The sequence below is a fragment of the Eimeria tenella genome, genomic scaffold (assembly GCF_000499545.2).
Source record: "Eimeria tenella Houghton genomic scaffold, Eth_scaff9, whole genome shotgun sequence".
Lineage (NCBI taxonomy): Eukaryota > Apicomplexa > Conoidasida > Eucoccidiorida > Eimeriidae > Eimeria > Eimeria tenella.
This window is the reverse complement of record NW_013543465.1, coordinates 357,726-377,461: the sequence shown is the minus strand read 5'-3', so window position 1 is coordinate 377,461 and position 19,736 is coordinate 357,726. Positions and strand designations below refer to the sequence as shown.

Below are 19,736 nucleotides of genomic sequence, written 5' to 3'. Positions count from 1 at the left end.
GTCTGTGGAATAACAAGTCCTGGTCCCACTTCGCAGTGTGACACAACTGCACGCAAGTGCAACGATAAAGACACTGTAAAAAAGCTGCTCACTTGTCAAAAAGTTCTCTCATTATTTTCGCCTTCTGAGGTCCTTCAGCCGTTTCTACAGAAAGGCGCTCCAGCCAGCTCTGAATTAATGGCTTCCATCCTAAATCCGACGAAGAAACAAAGATAATCCCAGCTCGGCTCACAGTAGCTGGAGATGCGTTGTTAAGATTTTCTACCTCAAACACGATCCTGAATGCAGTAAAAAAGTGGCACAACGGGACAACTGTGCGTTGCATTGTTGCCAGGGAGCGTTTTATAGGGCAAACTGTAGAACTGACGGGCACGTTCGGCACTGGGTAGCTGTTAGTGACGAAGGCTTGAACCCTGCATCTGTACCTAGTGTTTTCCGTCATTGGGATGCGATCATTGTTTGCTAGGGTCAATATTTTGTTGTCGTCCAGAACTGTATTGAGGTTCTCAATCCAAATGGCGTCTACGGGCCCGTCACACGTTATCCAGGTATTGAATTTCAACGCCCGATTGTTGTAACGGGACCACATCCAGGCAAATATACCTGGTGTCCATTCATCGGATATTGCATCCTTGACGCCGTACATCTGCTGGGCAGTGATTGCTTTTGGGTTCATCGTCACAATTCGTGTTTGCTGCCCTGTGGCGGTTAGTGCCGCTGTGAGTGTATTTGCAATTGTTGTCTTCCCGGAACAAGAGTCGCCAACCAGCATGAATCCATGACGGACGACAGACGTCTGCATTAGGAACGCAACAGTGTACTGCGGACAACCGATACCCTAAAAAGGGGCTCTGAAGATGGCCAGCAAACCTTTCCAAACTCCATATTTTTCGTACCTCGTAAAGCTGCATAATTTTGAGAAAGAATTCATCAGTACGAACGAGCCCACGTTTCTGTAGCTCCTGCACGACTGCGTTTTCGATCTCCTGATATACTGTCTTTGGCGGATTGGATTGACGAGGGAAAATGTCGGAGAGGAGCGAAAGAAAGAGGGGAACATCATCCGCAACCAGCTTGGATAAGTTCATATCACGAAGAGTTCTGTACGCATCTCTCCCCAAAGTACTTTATAATTTTTTTGCGGGATCGTCAGCGATCCAGAAATTAATTCCAGGGTGCAAGCTACCACATACCTCATGAGCAGCATTTCTTCGTCCGCATCCGGCTCGCTGCGTTTTGTAGCTCCCGCTGTTCTAAGCACGGACAAGATGTTTCTCAGACCAAAGTCATAGTGTCTCTGTTTTGAAAGCTGTTCTTCGCACAAGCCATAGAGCACTTTAAACTTATTTGAAAGGTTGTCAATATCCATATACCCTACCGAAGCCAGTTTGACCTGCAGGAACGCCAACATACGGTTTTGTCCTAATAGACTATACTTAAACGCTTACGACGAGTTGGCCTTACTACTTTTATTAACAGTGCACAAACGTAGAAGACCTATCCAAAGAAAAGTTCACACTTCTCAGTTGCGAAGGAGCGGAGTTTAATGCCTGTAGGGCGCTTCAAATCGACTGCCAGACTTATGCATGAAGCTCATGAAGCTGTCATATGCAACCCACCTTTATGATTATCTGTCTGTCGGGGACCATCATAGACACACTTCGAAACAAAACTTTCAAGTTTTCCGGCAGTTCCTGCCTTCCCGCATACCCCGGATTCATGGTAATGAAGTATGCTGTGGTTGGCACTAGCTTGATGGGCGCCGACTCTCCGGGGAACAAGAATGACTTTAGAGCTTGTTTTTTTGCCATGGTTATAGACTCTATCTGAGGTCACAAGCGCACATACGCTTATAACGGTGATGAGAAAAATTGTGGTCCGCATGATGCTGTATAGCATCTGTTGAAGCCTTAAGCGAATCAACCTATCGATAGTCTTTGTGCGCTGCTTTACGCATGCCTACAGACCTGCATTGCAACAACTGATAAGACCTCCAAGTCGATTCGATTGAACTCGTCGAAGCAGCCCCATAAACCGCTCTGGCATAGACCCTTAAAGATCTTCGCCATATGAGTGAAACGGTGTTGGTCCGAACAGTTGGTGACGACCACAAAAACACCTAGAGTCCTTCCCATATCTTTTACTGTCTCAGTTTTTCCCGTTCCCGCAGGGCCAGCAGGAGCTCCACCATAAAACATGCCCAGCGCTTGGGAGCACGTAAGGTAGCACCTGAGTTTTAGAACAGTAGCAGCTTCTCGATAACAGCTGCTTTTGTCCATTTAGTTTACACACATGCCTCATGTTAGTCCGTGGCTGTTTTACTAGCGAACAAATGCATCCTAACAGACGTGCCTATCTGTCAACGGAGTAATCGCCAGCCGCTCCTTGACCCCAAGATACTCATAGCAGTACGAAAACTCGACATCGGCAATTGAGATAACTGCACTTTCTGACTCGTTGTTCCAGTATAAGCGGGTTTGTTTCATCCATTCAAAGTCACTTGAATCTTTGAGGCGGTGCTCCTTGACTTTCTTCCAAATGTCGGCGAACACATCTCGCTGCACATTTGGCGAACCGGAAGGAACAAGACCGCGACTCAAAGCGCCGTTTCCATGGGCACAACAAAGTAGGCCTTTGCGTTTTGGCCATACAAATCCTTCGCTGTTGCCAAGTTTTAATTCGTTCCTTTATCTTGCAGACTACTGCGGTGCGTCAGGGAAAAAACCGGAGTTCGTTGGAGATGCTGTATTGGGCAGTGGGGTACGAGGCAGAGAAATTTGCAACGTTTGCCCAAACGCTTAAAATATTAGTGAAAAAGTCTCCTCTCTGAGCATTTTTACCTGGTGAACATGAATCGTAACAAGCGTTTCGTACTTTGTGCGGTTGAGGCTAGTCCCAAGGTCCGACAAGCAGCATTGCACCAGATCTGCCATCATAGTGGCGAAGACTTTGTTTGTTTGCGACATTATTGTGCGGTCGCGTTCTTTAGACATCTTGTCTAAGGCTTCTTGGCAGTCCGCTGTCCATACCATCTGAAGCCCTAGTAGCGAGACCTGAGCTTTGCACCAAGTGCATACAACCGTCTCCATCCTAAGTCCGAAAGCCAGCTAGCATCGTCTAACACGTGACAGAATCGGACTTCCCAAATAAGTAGGAACAAAGGCTGTTTCATACTGGACATCGAAATGGTCAGCAGCCCACCTGGGCAATGTACTTGTCGCAGAACTCCCGCAACGTCATTTGCGTGTATATGGACCCAGACTCATGAGCAGCGTATTTACATTCCCTTCGAACTGATTTTTGCATTTGGGACTCCAGCGAACGAAGCCACTCTTCTATGTTTCCCTCCACTTTCACAGGATTACTCAGAAGAACTACTTCTTCTGCTGAGCCGGCTACGCTTTTAATAGCTGTGATCTTCTTTCGATCCGCTTTGTCAAATTCAACCTTCATCACACGCTCGAACGCCCGACAGTCCTGCCATCCAGTATCTCTACACTTCGCCTCCCCAGGTGTAGCTTAGGTGCCCTCATTTGAAGGAATCAACAAAGCACACGAAAAAGAAGCTACAGTTCCCTACTCTCGAAATGGCGTCAAATAACTTTCCCAAGTCATCTTGAACAGTTTCTGCGTCCGATCCTTGAGACAAGATCTTCAGAAGTACAGGATTAGACACGAAATAAAAGCGCGGAAACTTATTGCGTTTGCCCTCAAGGTACGACTCTAGCGATTTTTGGCAGCTCTCAAGACCAGAGAATAACGTAGGGAGTAGCTGTCTCAGAAGCTCATTTTGACAGCACTCTACTACTATGAGAGTCTCGGATGCTCTTGCCATAATCCTCGTCTGCAAACGCAGCCGGAAGACACCTGGGTGGTAGCTGACAGTTGTCATGAAGCTCCAGTTTCTGGTGATCACTGCAACCGCAGCAAATGCCACTGTGCAGAAAATGCCTCACCCAGTCCTTGTCAATGGCATGGAACCTCTTGGCCTCCCCAGGCATCTGCTTAGCGATATCGCCTCCAGTGAATACAGGCTCCAGTGATGTCCACAATACTTGAACTTTTGTCCAGCTTTCGATTGTGTCTGCAACACAGTGCTTACTCTACCGTGAAGAAGACATGGGACGTTGGCTTCTGGTGCAATCGGAACAGAAACACAAGAATACTAATGGTTGCTTCTTGGGACCAACCTGCGACATCTGAGAGTGTGGTGAGCATGTTGACTACCCTTTCTTTGAAAGGTGCGACATGGCGCATGGCATTCATTGTGTTGAGTGTCATCTGAGACTCCTCAAGCATTTCCTGAATCTCTGCCACGCGCCCTCCTTGCAGAATGCAGTTGTAATCTCTAAAGAAATGCCATTGCACAAAAGGACATGGGTGACTACACTTTCCGCGCTGGAAGACACACATTATGAATGCCTTGCAAGCACGTGGAAGGCTTCCAAGCCAGACGGTCAGCAGTTGAAAGGGCAGGATCAGAAGTACTGTTCGCTATGGCTGCCGCCCACCGTGATTTCCATTTGCCGAATTCAAGCATGCTAGTCTTCCACATGTTTTCAATGTCTTTTAGTTTTCCCTCTATCACCAATTGCTTGTCTGCTGACTCGCAGATGTCAAAAATGTCATCCTACAGTGGTATCATAGCAAAGAAAATACGCAGTAGTGGCGAATGGTCCACTGCTGGCTGAAGTGGCAAAAACCACGTGCTCGTGGCAGTCACACTGACGTGGACACTTGATGTTGAGTCAAAAAAACAAGATTTTCACAGTGATCTTCCGAGATTGGCTGCCTCAAACGGCAGTGCCGAAGCGTCATGCACCTTGTACTGAAGCAGATCTGCATCAAGTAGTGCTTGCAAGCGCGTCATCTCGTTCTCAGTACCAAGGGGTTTCCCAATCACTTCTTCTACCTGCTTCCAGTGACGTGCTACGATTGACGGTTTGCTCAGCTCCTTCAAAAGCGGCAAAACCTGAACACCACAGCAGGTGCTAACGAAGCGGCAGGTGGAGCTCTTTTGCGGGATTGATTCATACACGATGTACTTTGTGCAGCATACAAATTGAGGTAGCCCTCTCAAGGCTTCGGGGCCCAGTGTTCGCTCTACAGAATAGGCTATACGCGATTCCTGATAGATAATTTCAGTTTCAGAAAGGCTTAAGCACTTCTGTAAAGTCGTCTATTTCCTTTTTCAGCTCAGCGAAGGCGTCAGAGGTCTTCAGCTGTTTGGGCAACTTTCTGCAGGCGTCTGAAAAGTTCTGGATCTTTTCCGTCATGTAGGGTATTTGCGGGGGAGCTTCTGCCCAAAGTATATCCTTCCACTCCTTGATAGTATCTATGACCTGCGCACCGGTAGCTAATCAACACTTGGTGGCTCTGGCAAAATGGGTTGATTTTTTTCTATCAATTCAAGTTCATTGATTTCTCATAAAGATGCTTCTGGGGTAAAAGAATCTAAGTCACGGCCAATGTTGTTCTGCTTACTTGGACGTAAATGTCATAGAGCAGAGTCAAGTTCGCTAACTCCTTTTTTGTCTGCTCGAGTTCCGGATACGCCTGGTGGGGAAAGCCGAAGAGTTCCTCCCCTGCGTAGTAGACTTCCTGTTTCCTGGTCCTTACATCACATTCTGCTTTGAACCGTTTGACACGCTCCACTGCAGCCCTTTAAAATAACAGCCACGCACACGCCGCACCCGGTAACTATACGTAAAACGGATGAAACAAATGTGTATGCATGCGTTAGAACTTTGATTCACATACGGTTCATTGTGCAGAGAAGTGAATATAGGCGCATACAACGAAGCTGAAGGTGCGCGTGGCCTATGCTGCTCCACACCTGGGTCTAATGCCCGGGCATGCAGGCCCATTCTTCGTAAACTCTTCCCTGAACTGTTTCGAGTCTGCCTTTAGGGCATTAATATTAAGAATGAGCTCCCTCTTGTACGTTGGCTGCATTTTCTGCAGGCGCGCTTGTGCTTCCTGAGCTTCCTCGATCAACTTTGACCATGAGGAACGCAGAAGAAGCCTCTGGTCTTGTTCGTCTTTGTCAATAAGTACCACATTGCTTGGAAGATAGCGGTCGATCATGCTGTACATCGTGAAGACCGGCTCGAACTGTGTCTCTATGTCTGGAATCAGTTGCGCACAAGCGTACAGATTAAGGGGCGGTGGAAAAATATGCAGTGAGTTACTGGGCAGGTAATCAAGCTTCTGCTTCACAGGAATAGTACGGATGCTTCCCTACCCGATTCCTGTTGAGTTATCGACGTGAGTGTGTCCATGACGTGCCGCAAGGCATCTATGTCGGCCACCGGACGATGGAGACCTTTATACCCCTGTCGAATTTGCTCCATTAGTCTCTCTAAGCGTTCTTTCGCGCTGACGTGTAATTGGCTAAGGTAGTATACGTTCCACTTTCTGGCAAGCTCTATTAGCTGATTACCACGCAACAAGGTCACACAAAATTTCAAACGGCCTACATTGGCACACGCCCTAAAACATACTGCAATTACTAGAGCCCCCTTTGTCTCTCTGCGATGCAGGAAAACAAACTGGTGTCTTGCAATCTCAGCACGCGAAGGCAAATCGCTATTACAAGTAATATTCGGGCGTAGGAACAAGGACGGTGGAGCTAGCAGTACCTGGGGGAAAAGCGCCGAACTGTTTATAAGAAGCATTCCAATCGGTTTTGCCTGCTCCATTGAGTTCAGTTGTGTTTCAACGTCTCGAAAGCTTTTCAGCTTTTTTTCAAAGTCTTCCAATGATGGATTCTGCTTCGCGAAGGCTAAGTAGTTCTCCTTGCAAGGCTCCATCCAGAGCCACTTGAAAGCCTATAAATAGAGAAGCAGAGCGGCACTTGTGCTGGCGTATTCTGGATTCGCCAGAGATTCTGACAAATGGTCTAATCAGTGTGCTAAGCAGCAGCGTAAACTACGCATCAACTTTATATACCGAAACACATTAACTGTACGTCGGTGACGTTGCGTCTCACGTCAAATTTAACGAGGTACTTGGCGACCTCGTCTCGGATATTTTGAATCGATCCGAGAAAGCACAGAAGAACTTTCTGGATGTCCCTTTCCCCTGTCATGCGGTCAATGAAGCCGTTACAGCGTGGGCCTGCTGCGGCCTCACTCCCGTCCCTTGTATCACTTGCACCCCACTGGCGAATACCTTTTGAACAATTTAAGATCGCCACTGCCGACCTGTTTATTGCCTCCTGAAAGTCGTCGATCGACGGCTGAAGCCTCACTCCCGTCCCGTCCAACTGAATATCAACCTCGAAAATGGCGTTAACGGCGCACCCTGATGAAACTGAGCCTGCAAAACATGAGGTTGGGTTACGGTCGGGAGTATTGCCCACTGCCTTTGGCCGGAATGCATTTAGTAGCCTCGGGCTGCAATGCATTTAGTCACTCTGCAATTATTCATATTTTCATACATGCAAAAGCATGGATGTGTACGATGCGTTTGCGTACACAGACGTATACACATGAGCACATATAAATACACACTATGTAAACACACGTAAATGCCGACGAAAAACCATACATATAGAGTATAGTGCGATTTTATATACATGCATGTACATACGTGCATACGCTAGTAGATCCACGCTATTCGTAGATCCATGTAGGAGCATATAGACACGTATATACGCGCATAAATGTATCTTTATGAATATATAATAAAAACGTATCATAGCCAAGCTGTGCGGATAAGATGCGGAAGGGCTGAAAGGATTACAGTTTGGCGCTGAATACATATGGCGCCTGAGGAAATCAAACGATCTTCGAGTGGCCAGTAGAATGGCCTTATACAGGTTCCATTCGTATTGTGAGTTAAGTTTCTCGGCTTCCTCTGTAAAAGACGCCTGCAGTGCCACTCAGACCGCTCAAGCTGCCACCACATTACACCGTTCACGTCTAAAGCCCTAAATTCCAAAAAACTGAGCTTTCTCGGTGTAAACAACAATTCCTACCAGCTTTGTAGATAAATGCACGCAACTCGCTGTTGCGTTGCTGCGAAATGCGCTATCTTACAGAGTTAGCCAGCTCCAAGGGCTGTTTCTGAATGACTTCAAGTAGGTCTCTAACAGCGTTTTCGATTTCTACAGAGCGAGCATTAAGCAGCTCTGTGCACTTCGCGACGTGGTGTTCTTGCATTTCCACGAAACGATTTAGAGATATCACTTCACCCGCAGCTGGGAGGTCTACTAGGAGTGTTTCTGCAAGTGACTGCATTAACGACATGCGCAGAAACAGTTCACAAGTTGGACGCAAACCCCGACCACTGTGCCTTAGACCTCCGTAAACAGTGGGCAAAATCCAGAAACATTTATCTTTTGACGACGCTCTAATCCCACCTTGATGTTGTTTTCTATTCTATTCTCTATAATGTCGTTGACTGTCACCACCAACAAATCCAGCTTTTCCAAAGCAGCGGTCGCAGACCGCAAGAACCCTTCTATATTAAGGGATGCCCAAGTCAGATTAGATAACCCGGGCGCCAGATGCTTCTCGAAGCCGTCGAGATGCATTTGTAGAAGGCCTGCAGTTACAGGACGAACTGCTGAGGATACTCTTTGGTACTCCTGAAGCGCAACGCAGCACACTGCAGCAACTTCAGTCTGTCGGCAACAGCCTCAGCAGCTAAGAAGCATTTCAGTGTGCAGAAATCGTCTGCTTCTGACAGCTTTGTTTTCTTGCAGAGGAGCACGTCTGGGCCCCATGGTACTGATGGAGTTTTCGTAGCAGGCTGTGCAAAAGGAGGCCGGAGCGGAACTTGCGCACATCAAGAACAAATTTGAGCTCGTCAAAGCATCCCTTCAGCTGTTTTTCTCTTAGGAACACGATGCGGCCGCTTTCGGGTATGTCAATGCTCATTCTTTCCAGTACTTTGGCTTCCCGAATAAGCCGTGCGATGTCGCCATCAAAGTTTATCGACAACTTGCCAGTGTTGGGGTTCCGGACGAGGATGTTGTTATTCAAGCCCGCAGCCGTGGCTTGGACGCATTCTGTCCAAGCTTGGTGCCACCTCAGTTCATATTCGACTAAAGTCTCAGCTACCTGAACAAAAGAGAGGAACTTCAGCGAGCTACTTTGTTAGGCCCCTTTCCTGCCTATGGTTGACACCAGCATAGGTCACTTAAACCAATGTATGTACTCATGAGGAGACACTTGCCGAATTCAAGCCTCTGGACTGCCAGGAAGGCTTTGTTGGTTGGTGTGCGCAATTGAAAGTACTTAATGAGCGGGGCATACTCTGTTGTATAGCTTGATTGTGCGTTTGCCCTCTTTCGTAGATAGTGCTGATGGATACAGTTGAAACTGTTTCATGGGGTCCTGCAAATTGAGCCGGTACATTTACGAACGCCACACAGCTCACGTAGCTATCCGTACCTCCAATCTAAGTACAGTGCGCCTGTGTGCCTGTGCATGTAGAGTTCGTATGCACGTTGAAGTACTTCTTGCGACAGCAACACCGGTTCTCGTACCGACAGAGGAGAGTTACCTCAATTTTTTTCAAGAGATCCCGAGCCCAAATTATGTTGTTGGGAATCGGTGGCATGTCTTTGCTCGGTGGGGGGTTCGTTTTGTGCCGTTCGTATTCCTCTTGGATCTAGGCGCACATTAAGCATGAACTAGCCACTACACTCAACACAATGGATGGCCGCGGAAAGTAGCGAGCTGTGGGCTGACATGCTTGCGTACCTGTACCAGCTCAATGCTGTACCGGTGGATGATGAGGCTTATTTTGCCCTTTAACTCCGCTTTCAAATTCTCACTGAATACAGTCTCTTGCAACTTCTGGAGCAGCCGCAGCGACTCGTCGATTGAAGACGTGGTCTCAAAAATCTGCAGTACAGTGCGCCACAGGCTGTTTACGCGCTAAGGAGGGCGAACCAATGATAACAAGCAACGCATTTGGAGTCGCTTAAGAGTGTACTTACTTCATTTATTTGCGGAATCATGCTGCTCTCCAAGTCTGAAACACGGACAGAAAATTCCACAAAGTCTCGGTCGAAGCGGTTGTTGTAAAAGTCTAGGAGATCGTGCCGCTTGACCTTGAAATCATTAAAAATACCCTGAAAGAGCAAGAACGGACGCCGTTACACAGGAAGCAATTGTAACCACTCCATTGAAAATATACAACTACGAACAAGGATGCAGTACTCTCGTAGCATTTAGGAACCTGGCTACAAGCAGCCGCAGCCACAAAGTGCAGCTAGTGTTTGGTCTTTCCCTTGAATCAACCATGGCAAAACAGACGGGCAGCTCACCTTGAAGCGGTCTACATATATATCCATTCCTTCAAACTTCTGATCAGCAATGTTGTTGAACTGCTGAATTGTCGAATACTGGCAACACCATCACAAGCAAGCAAACGCGATCGCTAGACCATCACAAACACAGAACCATACGTTGAGAACATTCACGCAAAACAGGCGCCAGATTTTGTGTCAAGGTACTGAGCCAAGTACACGTAAAAGCTTTACTGAAGCAGGAAGGATTCCACGTGAGCAGCATTTGCACATGAGGTCGCTGGCCCTACGCGGCGACAGAGTTGCGCTCATCCCTTCATCTGGTATAGGCCAGTGCACACCTACCATAGATATCAGCTTCTGAATTCGCCGACAGAAGAGGTCCATCCTGCTGAATATATCTTGATCGGAAACTTCAAGCTGCTTCCCTTTTGAAATGGCCATTAGCCGCTCCCTTGTTACGTGATACTGTTCATGGTAGGCGTCGTTCAACTTCAAGCAATACTGCAGCATTGGAATTATGACTTCAGGCTCTCTTTCCCACAATGTTTCATGGTGGTCGCCACCAGTGAGCCATGAACGGCAATTTTTAATCATCTGGAGGCAATCTACGCAGCAGCTAGGTTGAAACAGAGTCCGTCATCACAAGTTAGGTGCATACTACTGCATTATCTGCTTGCATTACGAATTTTCAGGCACTCTAAGGATTGAGGAGTAGCAACATGCCTGCTTGGTTATCTTCGTGAAGAATGAAACCATTCGTTCAGTCGTATTGTAGTACCGCGAGATGGAATGTATCATTGTTATTGCACTCATCAGCGCGCTGAGGCTTTCAAGGATGCTTGCCGGGTTTCCTGTAGGAAGGCGATCCAAATGCCGCTGCTATTCGAAGGTTACTTGAAGGCAATCAGTATGCGTGGCAAGAGGACCAAAAGCAACCAGGCAGGTATGAGTTGCAGCTGGGGGCGCAAACCTGAGTAAAGGGGGTCTATAAACCTTTCCAGTGTCGCCAAATACTTCACGTTGTCCTTGGCTTCGCTAAAGGCCTCTGTGATGGCCACGTCCAACTGCTTGCATCGTCTCATCGTGTGGAAAACGGATTGTCGAGACTTTGGCGACACACCTGAGGCTAACTGTGGTGCAGAAAAACACCGCGCATTGCCGCAGCGAACTTAACAAAAACAAGCATGGAGTGGCACTCCGTGAGAAAGAACGTGGAGTTCAAGGGAGAAGAGGCTCAGAGTTCGTCGTGTAGTACTAGCGTACCTTTGTAACAGCATGAAGCACCTGAAACACTGTGTGGCAGGTGTCGCTCTTTAGCTGCTGAATGATCGAGCTGAGCCTTCTCATTCTGCCCCTCCAGTTTTCAATCTACGATTCCGTTTCAACATGCACGTGGAAAACGGCTGCATTGTGTATCTGGAACTCTATTAATTCAGAGACGTTTGAATGTTTCAAAATAAGTGGGGCTGTCAAAACAAAAGGGGATATGCGTCAATGCTTACTTCGCTGCGGGGACCATTGTCGGCTATAGCTGCACCTTTGTCAAGTGATGCTTCTAAATACCGTTCGATCTCCTTGCACCAGTCATCTAGGAGCTCTTCAAAATGAGCCACAATGTCAGGGTTCTTGGCAGCTGCAATGTAGTCCATTCTTATGTCTGCCAGAGAGAACCTGTGAAGGATAACGGCGTGGCACCAGGGCTAGACGCGTCCGCTTCCATCACCGTAATAACAACTCTTTTAATCATAAGGCGGAAGAAACAGGACGCCAAATAACATAGAGAGAGAGGCGCAACTGCCTGCAAACCATGCTGCCTTATTTACCTCGGATCTGCTTGTTTCAGTTGAATTCCATGAGCTAGAGCATCAATCGCCTCTCCCAGCTCTTTGCAAAGTGTTCGCGTGCAGGCGAGAAACTCATTACGCTGCTCGTCTGTGCATTTTTTCCTGAGAAAAAGGTGAGCATTCACCTTTGCAAGCATACCCTCGCCTACAGATATTCATCTCCAATTCTTAGTGTATATTTTTGTCAATGCCGGCACTACTATGTGCTTGCATATTGTGCTTTGAACAAGTACAATTGGCGCCACTCGCATGCTCTGCAGCTCCGGAGAAATTAAACATAGAACAGTTATCGTTTCTCTGCACTATCGGAATGGATACTATCATGTTTAAAGCTCCTCTGGCTAAATGACCCTGTATGATTCTTTGCTTTTGGCTTGCTGCTTGCTTCCTACATCCTTAGCCTGGAACTTTTCGCTGCCGTGCTCTTGCCATCTTGCAGGCACTACAAGCTCAGTTCGCTCACCAGTCCGCTTTATCGAAGTGTTCTACAGTAGGAAGAAATATCCCTGACAATGTGGTGTGCAAAGCTTGAAGAGGCAACTCAGGAAGCTCTCCAAAGGCCAGCTCTGCATCGGCAGGTGTGCTCAAGTTCAAAGACTTCCCGAACGGAATTGTTCGAAGAAAGTAAACATATTTAGAGCCTGCCTCTTCCGAGACGCCCTCTGCAGCGCAGATGCAGCTAGTGACTACCGTTTGTGGTGGAACTGGCAGCCAGCACTTGCTACAATTGGTCTTTGTGATCACAGTTGTAAATTTGCAGCCTTGCGCACTGTTGCCTCTTCCTAAAGGGACCCAATAATGCCTTGCAGGAGAGTAGGCCGACTAATTTGTAAGTTCTTGCTGATGCTTTAACTCGGTTTCTACACAGACAGCGATAACCTAACCTGAGCATATGAGTTTGCCTGGAATATCCGCTCGTGGAGAAGCCGGATGAGTGCCGGCTTGATAAGAGAATAATAGATATTGCGTGGATGATGTGCCTTTGAGGAAAGGATCAATCTTAATTGCAAACTGGTCCCGAAATAGTGCCTCGACAAGGGGCTCATACTCTGCCAGTTTGAACGAAGATACCACCTGAGCCACCATCCACCGGTGGCGCGGAGTGAGGGCAGCCATCGTGTGAGAAGCAACTAATTGTTGAGCTCTTCAGTTGAGATGAGCAAAAACAGGAAGCGCTCTGTGCAGACTGCCTACACACTTCAACCCCCAGTGTGTTGCAGGGAATGCTAGGCAGTCATGGAGCGCAAATTGTTGGCTCTGTGTTTGTAATAACAATGAAAAAAGTACGGCCAGTTTACACCGATCTAGTAAAGAACCAGGCGGTAAAAGGATGCCTGTCAGCATGAAGGTCACCTACGTGACTACAGCGGCTGATGCGCAGAGGCAGTCCGTTTGCTGCTGCCGCTATTCGCAGGTCTTCTCGAATCACTACAACATTTTCTCCCTTCATCTGTTAAATAGATGATATTGAGCTAAGACAACTGCCGTGAAAACTACGCTACAGGACAGGGCTTCAGGTGCATTGACGTTGGCTCCTGGTTGTCGGTGGTCGATAGTCACAAGCCACCGTTGTGTTTCCAACGAAAATCTCTCTCTGAAGAGCCTGAAGAGATTTTAGGGAATTTTATAGAGAAAATATCACATTCAAAGAATTGTATTCACTGATCTTTCAAGCCCCAGTCGCATGTAGCAGCTGTAGGGCTCGTCTGGTGGCAGGCTGTTGCATTTCTCAGTTACGATCCCAGATATTTCTCTTACCAAGTCAGTTAGACACCCGGCAGCATAAACGTTTTAGCAACATTCATATCAGCCCAGCGGCCCTGGGCTTGCCGCCATCTTGCCCCGATTTTGCATATCACCGCTTTGCCTTCCCATGTGTCATTTTGGCCAGTGTGTACTTTAAGGTTCTGCGGCCACTCCAAAGATGCACCAGCCAGGTATGTAGGGCAAGCAGAAAAGGCAGCAGCACCTCTGAACTACAAACTTATTCACAGGGCGGTAGGCAAAAGTGCGACAAATCGCGTTTTTGCCTGGCAGGCCCTCATACTTGCCTGCTTTCAGCCAAGGCCAGAAAATGCGGAAAGCTCAAGTCAAAGACAACTTTAGGCTCCAAAATAAGGTACTTGCAACTGAATGTCTATTTAATGACATTCTAGTTTGGCTGCACACAGGTGCAAAAGCTGTATGAGCTCAGGCGCATGGCCCTACACAGTCATACTTGTATGCCTCAGTTCTCTGCAATTTTATGTGCCAACGCAAGTACTGCCCTGAATATCTGAACAACAGCTACCATTATCTTAGAAATGCCTATTCTACCCATTAAAGAGAAATGTTTAGGTCTTCAAGGACTGTTTTCACGTTTCCGCAAGCTGCAGACGCCGAAACCTTATCCCGAAGCCAAGGTTCTCCTTTCACTTGTATTGCTGCAGGGGAGGTTTCACTGCAGACTTGACAAACGAACTTAATTTGAAATTCATGAATTTCAGAACACTGGGTGCCACTGCAGCAGCAAAGACATGAAAACTGTATCCCACTGCAGTCCAAAGCACTTAGCTTGAAATTCATGAATTTCAGAACATTGGACAGCTCTGCATCAGCTAAAACACAGGGAATGCAGCCAGTAGCAGCATTCGTACATATTGCAGCACCTTGTTTCTTATCAAGAACAGTGGCGAAGCAAGAAAGCAGTTTGTAATTCAAGTTTTAGAGCTCGTAAACCGTTAAAGATATTGTAAGACGAGGGCTCACTGAGCTAATTGAAAGGCGACCGCGAAACCACTTTAAAGAGAGAAGCCAGCCCATTGAAACCCTAAACGTAAACAAGTACTGCACGGAGAAGTAAGAACCTAGGCCCCAAATCCTAAGGCAATTTGTCAAAAGAAAAAGTATATGAAAAGAACTGAAGGCCACTGAACTCCTCGGCCTCCAACGAACTCCGTAGCACTTCAGTTCCCGCAAGGCTGAACCCTAAACCCTAAACCCCAAACCCTAAACTCTAAATGGAACCTGAGGCGATTCTCTAGGTCTGCGATCTTTAAATGATTTAGATTACAGAAAACTGCCGCGTTTCAAGCTTCAAGTTCACAGTGCATAGTCTAGAAACTTAGCCGAAAATGCGAAACTGGCATGCGTTGCAGCAAGCACCCCGCAAAAATGTTCTGACAAAAGAGCAGGCCAAGATCTAACAGCATAAAACTAAAACCCTAGGGTTTGAGAATATTGCTAAAAGAGTATGAGTTGTAAAAAGTGAGAGCTTGCACTGGCAGATCTGGGGCGAGAAACAAAACGCCCAGAGCTGCTGTTGCTTCTGCTGCAGCCGCTGTTGCAGCAGCTGGTGCTCTCGCTACTGCTGTTGCCGCTGCTGCAGCAGCTGCAGATGCTGTCGCTACTGCATTTGTTGCTGCTGCAGCAGCTGCAGAGTCTTCCGCTTCTGCTTTTGCTGCTGCCGCAGCAGCTGCAGACGCTGTCGCTGCTGCTGCAGCCGCTGCAGCAACTACCGCTGCTGCTGTAGCTGCTGCTGCTGCAGCTGCTGCTGCAGCGGAACGGCACGTGCCGCTTTAGTTGTCGATGTCGATGTCTTCATCCTTGAGTTCGTCAGCGCCAGCTGTCTTGATAATTCCCAATTCTTTTAATTCTTTTTCATGTTTGTCTGTTATTTCTTTTATCAAACTTTTAATCTTCTTGTTTATTTCACGTTTTTCTGCTGCTTCTTTCGGGAACTTCTTCCGCAGCTTCTTCCGCCGCTGCTTCAAAACCGCGATTTTTTGCTTCACTGCTTTTCTCTCAGAAGCGTGGCGCTGAACCACAACACGCTCAGGGTTTGAGGGTTCAGAAAGGGTTTGGAGGCGAGGGTTTAGGGTTTACAGCTAAAATAGCTTTGTAAAAAGGGCAAAATTAGGGTTTAGGGTTTCAGGGAAGCCGAAATGGAACAAAGTACCCACCTTGAAGAGGGCATGGCTGCTTGTGCCTTCTGCTCCTTCCTCTTCGCCCTGCAGATTCCAAACCCTAAACCCTCGTCACCAGACCCTAAACCCCAGACTGAACCCTAAACCCTAGACGTAAACCCTCGCTGACCGCTAGACCCGCGGGCGCTAATCACAATCGAAGCAATGGATCTGCTGCTGCCTCGATAGGAGTGCTTAGAAAAAGGCGCCAAACCCTAAACCCTAGCATTTGAATTTGCTCACTTTCGCAGTTTCCGAAAGCTTTCCGCTGTTTTGGGGTTTGTCTTCGTCCATTGCGTCGGACTTCTGAGCCTGTTGGCGGCCCTTTCGCTTGCGGGCCTTCGACACCTTCCCCATTTTCCAAACCCTAAACCCTAAAACCCTGACCAGAAAAAAACTAAAATGAACTTTTTGAACTTTTGCTGAAACTTCTAAAGAGCGGGTCAAACTGCCAAACACTCACTGGGACGGAAGTAGCCCCAGCACCGGCAAAAGGGCCCCACAGGGGCCCTCCTGTCCCATCTGAATTGAAACCCTAAACCCTAAACCGTAAACCCTACCGCAGTTTTACTCCAAACAAAAATTGCCGCTGCAAAAACTGCGTTAAGCGCATGCTGCAGAAAGTGAACTTTCGCCAAACCCTACACCCCTTCTGCACACTTCTATCTGGGTCGAAGAGAACGCTGGATCTCCGCTAAACCCTAAACCCTAAACCGTACTTCCTAGATCCAAAACCTAAACTAGTCAACGCTAAAACAAAGTATTTGGGATTTTGAGTTCGTCTCGAAAGAGACATCATAATCGGCTCCCTCAGGAGCGGTAGAGTTTTTTCTGGGTTGCTGTATCACTGGCTGAAATTTCAGACCCTAAACCCTAAACCCTAAACCCTCAACAAATTTTCCGAAGCTTTACTCCGGCATATCCACAGCCATAGAACCGCCGTCGCCGCTAGATTCAGCGTTCTGCAGCCACACCGCAAGCACCAAACCCTAAACCCTAAACCCTCTAGGCCATGGCCTCATCAGTATGATGCCTTTGCAGAATACTGCATCCTCCAGTTTAAAATATAAACCCTAAACTCTAAACCCTAAATCACCACCGCACCGTGAGACGATCCACGAGGGTTTGCAGCTCCTCATGGTTGAGCTCTGCAGCACAGCCGTCAAGCCGCAAACACTAAACCCTAAACCCTCGGATTGGGGAGTGTGCTAATGTCCACATTCTGCTGCCGTGAAACTTGCGCGATCCTAGATCCCAAACCCTAAACCCTAAACCCTAAACCCTCACCGCGCCAAGGCTGCCCGCGGCCGACAATCCCGACGCACAGACACTCAGCTGTCAGCCTGCAGGCAGCACAAACCCTACAGTCTTTACACTAAACCCTAAACCCTAAACCCTAAACCCTAACCGCTCAACTCGAATGCCCATTCAACTCCGGCAACGGGCTTCCTAAGCCGTGTGTGGGCAGCCCTAAACCCTAAACCCTAAACCCTGAGCCTCAGCTCACTCGGTGTCCGCGGCCATAGACGCCTTTAGGGCCTTCGCGCCATGCAGGAGCAGGTCATCCAGCGAAGCTGCAAAAACCCCAAACCCTAAACCCTAGATGAGTGGCTCGCGGCCCACACAAGAGCCAGTGGGCCGTGGAGAGATCCCACTAGGCTCTGCCCAGGGCGTGGGCAGGCAGCAACTTGCAGGCTAGGGTTTAGGGTTTCCAAATTAGGGTTTACAACGGTTTATGGTTTATAAATTAGGGTTTACAAGGGTTTACGGTTTGCAAATTAGGGTTTACAAGGGTTTAGGGTTTGCAAAATAGGGTTTACAAGGGTTTACGGTTTTTAACTTGCCGGTGGGAAAAGTCTCGAAGTGTTTCTCGAGGTATGTCTTTGAAGCTTGGGACCTCGCGCCGAAGGCAACGGCCTGAACAAAACCCTAAACCCTAAACCCTCGACCCTAGAGGAAGCCCTCCGCAGCTGGCCTGCAGCTTGCTGCTGCCAACCACCTCCGAAAGTCCGGGCTGAAGAAGCGACGCCCGAGGGTTTGGGGGGGTTGAAGGGTTTAGGGGTTAGCTAGGGTTTAGGGTTTAGCTAGGGTTTAGGGTTAAGCTAGGGTTTAGGGTTTACGTTGTATTCGTAATAGTTTCCCGAGGGGCAATTCTGAAACAGCCGCGGCCCCGAAGCATCGCATGCAGCAATCAAAAGCCCCACGCCGTAGGGCCTTTTGCCGCTGCGCTGGGTGTTGCTTTGGCACTCTGCAGAAACCTCAAACGAGGGTTTAGGGTTTGGGCTAGGGCTTAGGGTTTGGACTAGGCTTTTGAGCACTTTGCTGCGCCACCACCCGGCGGTTTGGCGCGGCAGGCACGCCCAAGTCTCAGCAGAAACCCCAAACCCTAAACCCTAGAAACCAACGGGCAGGGTCTCTCTGCAGAACCCCCCGCCGGAGACAACAAACTCTAAACCCTAAACCCTAAACCCTAAGTAGTGGTTCGCGAAACTCACTGTCAGCCACAAGCAACGCAAGCCTTGCCGCTGGCTTCTCTGTGTCATAAGTAAATTTGTGCTGGAGGCAGGCGTTCCTCATAATTTCGCATAGGACCTCTGCAGCCCGCACCCAAACCCTAAACCTTAAACCCTAAATCCTAAACCCCAGACATCAGGCTCTAGGCTGCAAGCTGCGGGCTTTGGTGCTGGGGTTTACGCCTTAAGAGAACCAGAAATGCGGGAGATAGGTCACTGGGGACAGGCGTTACAGCTCGGCGAGGGTTTAGGGTTTGACAAGCTTAGGGTTTGGCGAGGGTTTAGGGTTTAGGGTTTACTGGCGTCAGCGGTAATGCCTGAGATTGCAACTCCAACATGTTCATCGATGCAGAAGAGCTTCTGCTGGTACCCAGCAAGTTTCGAGGGGCTCTTTTTCAAGGAACAGAGCACCTGCGCGCAAACCCTAAACTCTAAACCCTTAACCCTAAACCCTAACCGCCCAACTCGACCTCCTGAGGCAACGAGGGCTTAAGTTCACCCGAAACTCTCCAATAGCTAAACCCTGAAGCATTCAGTAGGAGGACCCTCGGGGAGTCGAGGGTTTGAAGGAGCGGCTGCGCGCAGCCAAGCTTTGCTAGGGTTTAGGGTTTAGGGTTTAGGGTTTACCACGTAGGAGTCCGACCGCAGCCCCACGCAGCAAGTCCCCTGAGTAACCGCCTGCTTTGCATATTCAACTTGAAACACTCGACCCTGGGGGGACCAGGTGATGCAGTCGGTGTCGTAGAGATTGCGGTACATCTTCAGCTGCTGCTGCTGCTGCTGCCGCTGCTGCTGCTGAGGCTCTGGCTGCAGCTAGGTGTGCAGTCGAGGGCGCCCCCGAGCCACGCCCGAGCCAGCTGCTGCCCTGGGAGCGACTAGTGGGGGCTTGCTGCTGCTGCTGTTGCGCAGCAGAAGGCGAGTTGCGGGTCGGCAGCTGCTGCTGCTGCTGCTGCCGGTGCTGCTGCTGCTGCGCTGTCTGCAGCAGCTGCTGTCTGCGTTCAGCCGCCGCAGCAAATGGGGGAACGACGCGAAGTGTACAGACACCCGAGGGCTCGCACCCAAGGAAACCAACTGTCGAACTTAAGGGAAAGGGGAGCGTCTTGGGGCTTCGGAGTTCCTACGACAACAGCTTGCTGCTGCTGCTGCTGCTAGGAGGCGGCAGCAGCAG

At 48.6% G+C, this 19,736-nt stretch overlaps 5 protein-coding genes across 5 annotated transcripts; all 5 read right to left on the bottom strand.

Annotated features, from left to right (window-relative positions):
- Nucleotides 1-88: 88 nt before the first annotated feature.
- Nucleotides 89-8,539, bottom strand: ETH_00008805 (uncharacterized protein; the record flags this gene model as incomplete). Its single annotated transcript, XM_013378573.1, has 21 exons — nucleotides 89-820; nucleotides 897-1,101; nucleotides 1,194-1,393; nucleotides 1,620-1,826; nucleotides 1,968-2,039; nucleotides 2,349-2,558; nucleotides 2,841-3,053; nucleotides 3,202-3,477; nucleotides 3,581-3,844; nucleotides 3,957-4,084; nucleotides 4,191-4,348; nucleotides 4,512-4,630; nucleotides 4,823-4,972; nucleotides 5,166-5,342; nucleotides 5,485-5,662; nucleotides 5,837-6,128; nucleotides 6,245-6,434; nucleotides 6,642-6,830; nucleotides 6,992-7,366; nucleotides 8,043-8,237; nucleotides 8,366-8,539. 21 exons carry the CDS (start codon nucleotides 8,537-8,539, stop codon nucleotides 89-91), a joined length of 4,704 nt encoding a protein of 1,567 aa, XP_013234027.1.
- A 124-nt stretch (nucleotides 8,540-8,663) lies between these two features.
- On the bottom strand, nucleotides 8,664-10,708 carry ETH_00008800 (uncharacterized protein; the record flags this gene model as incomplete). The annotated part of the gene is made up of 6 exons (XM_013378572.1): nucleotides 8,664-9,068; nucleotides 9,514-9,621; nucleotides 9,714-9,857; nucleotides 9,953-10,087; nucleotides 10,283-10,360; nucleotides 10,499-10,708. 6 exons carry the CDS (start codon nucleotides 10,706-10,708, stop codon nucleotides 8,664-8,666), a joined length of 1,080 nt encoding a protein of 359 aa, XP_013234026.1.
- Nucleotides 10,709-10,945: 237 nt separating this feature from the next.
- On the bottom strand, nucleotides 10,946-13,227 carry ETH_00008795 (uncharacterized protein; the record flags this gene model as incomplete). The annotated part of the gene is made up of 6 exons (XM_013378571.1): nucleotides 10,946-11,118; nucleotides 11,238-11,397; nucleotides 11,770-11,938; nucleotides 12,091-12,213; nucleotides 12,575-12,893; nucleotides 12,996-13,227. 6 exons carry the CDS (start codon nucleotides 13,225-13,227, stop codon nucleotides 10,946-10,948), a joined length of 1,176 nt encoding a protein of 391 aa, XP_013234025.1.
- A 2,441-nt stretch (nucleotides 13,228-15,668) lies between these two features.
- ETH_00008790 (uncharacterized protein) lies at nucleotides 15,669-16,412 on the bottom strand (the record flags this gene model as incomplete). The annotated part of the gene is made up of 3 exons (XM_013378570.1): nucleotides 15,669-15,908; nucleotides 16,053-16,100; nucleotides 16,299-16,412. The coding sequence occupies 3 exons, from the start codon at nucleotides 16,410-16,412 to the stop codon at nucleotides 15,669-15,671; spliced, it is 402 nt and encodes a 133-aa protein (XP_013234024.1).
- Nucleotides 16,413-16,963: 551 nt separating this feature from the next.
- Nucleotides 16,964-19,327, bottom strand: ETH_00008785 (proteasome subunit alpha type 1, putative; the record flags this gene model as incomplete). Its single annotated transcript, XM_013378569.1, has 9 exons — nucleotides 16,964-17,017; nucleotides 17,160-17,203; nucleotides 17,343-17,398; nucleotides 17,563-17,629; nucleotides 17,876-17,972; nucleotides 18,176-18,303; nucleotides 18,551-18,649; nucleotides 18,868-18,979; nucleotides 19,196-19,327. 9 exons carry the CDS (start codon nucleotides 19,325-19,327, stop codon nucleotides 16,964-16,966), a joined length of 789 nt encoding a protein of 262 aa, XP_013234023.1.
- Between the last annotated feature and the right edge of the window lie 409 nt (nucleotides 19,328-19,736).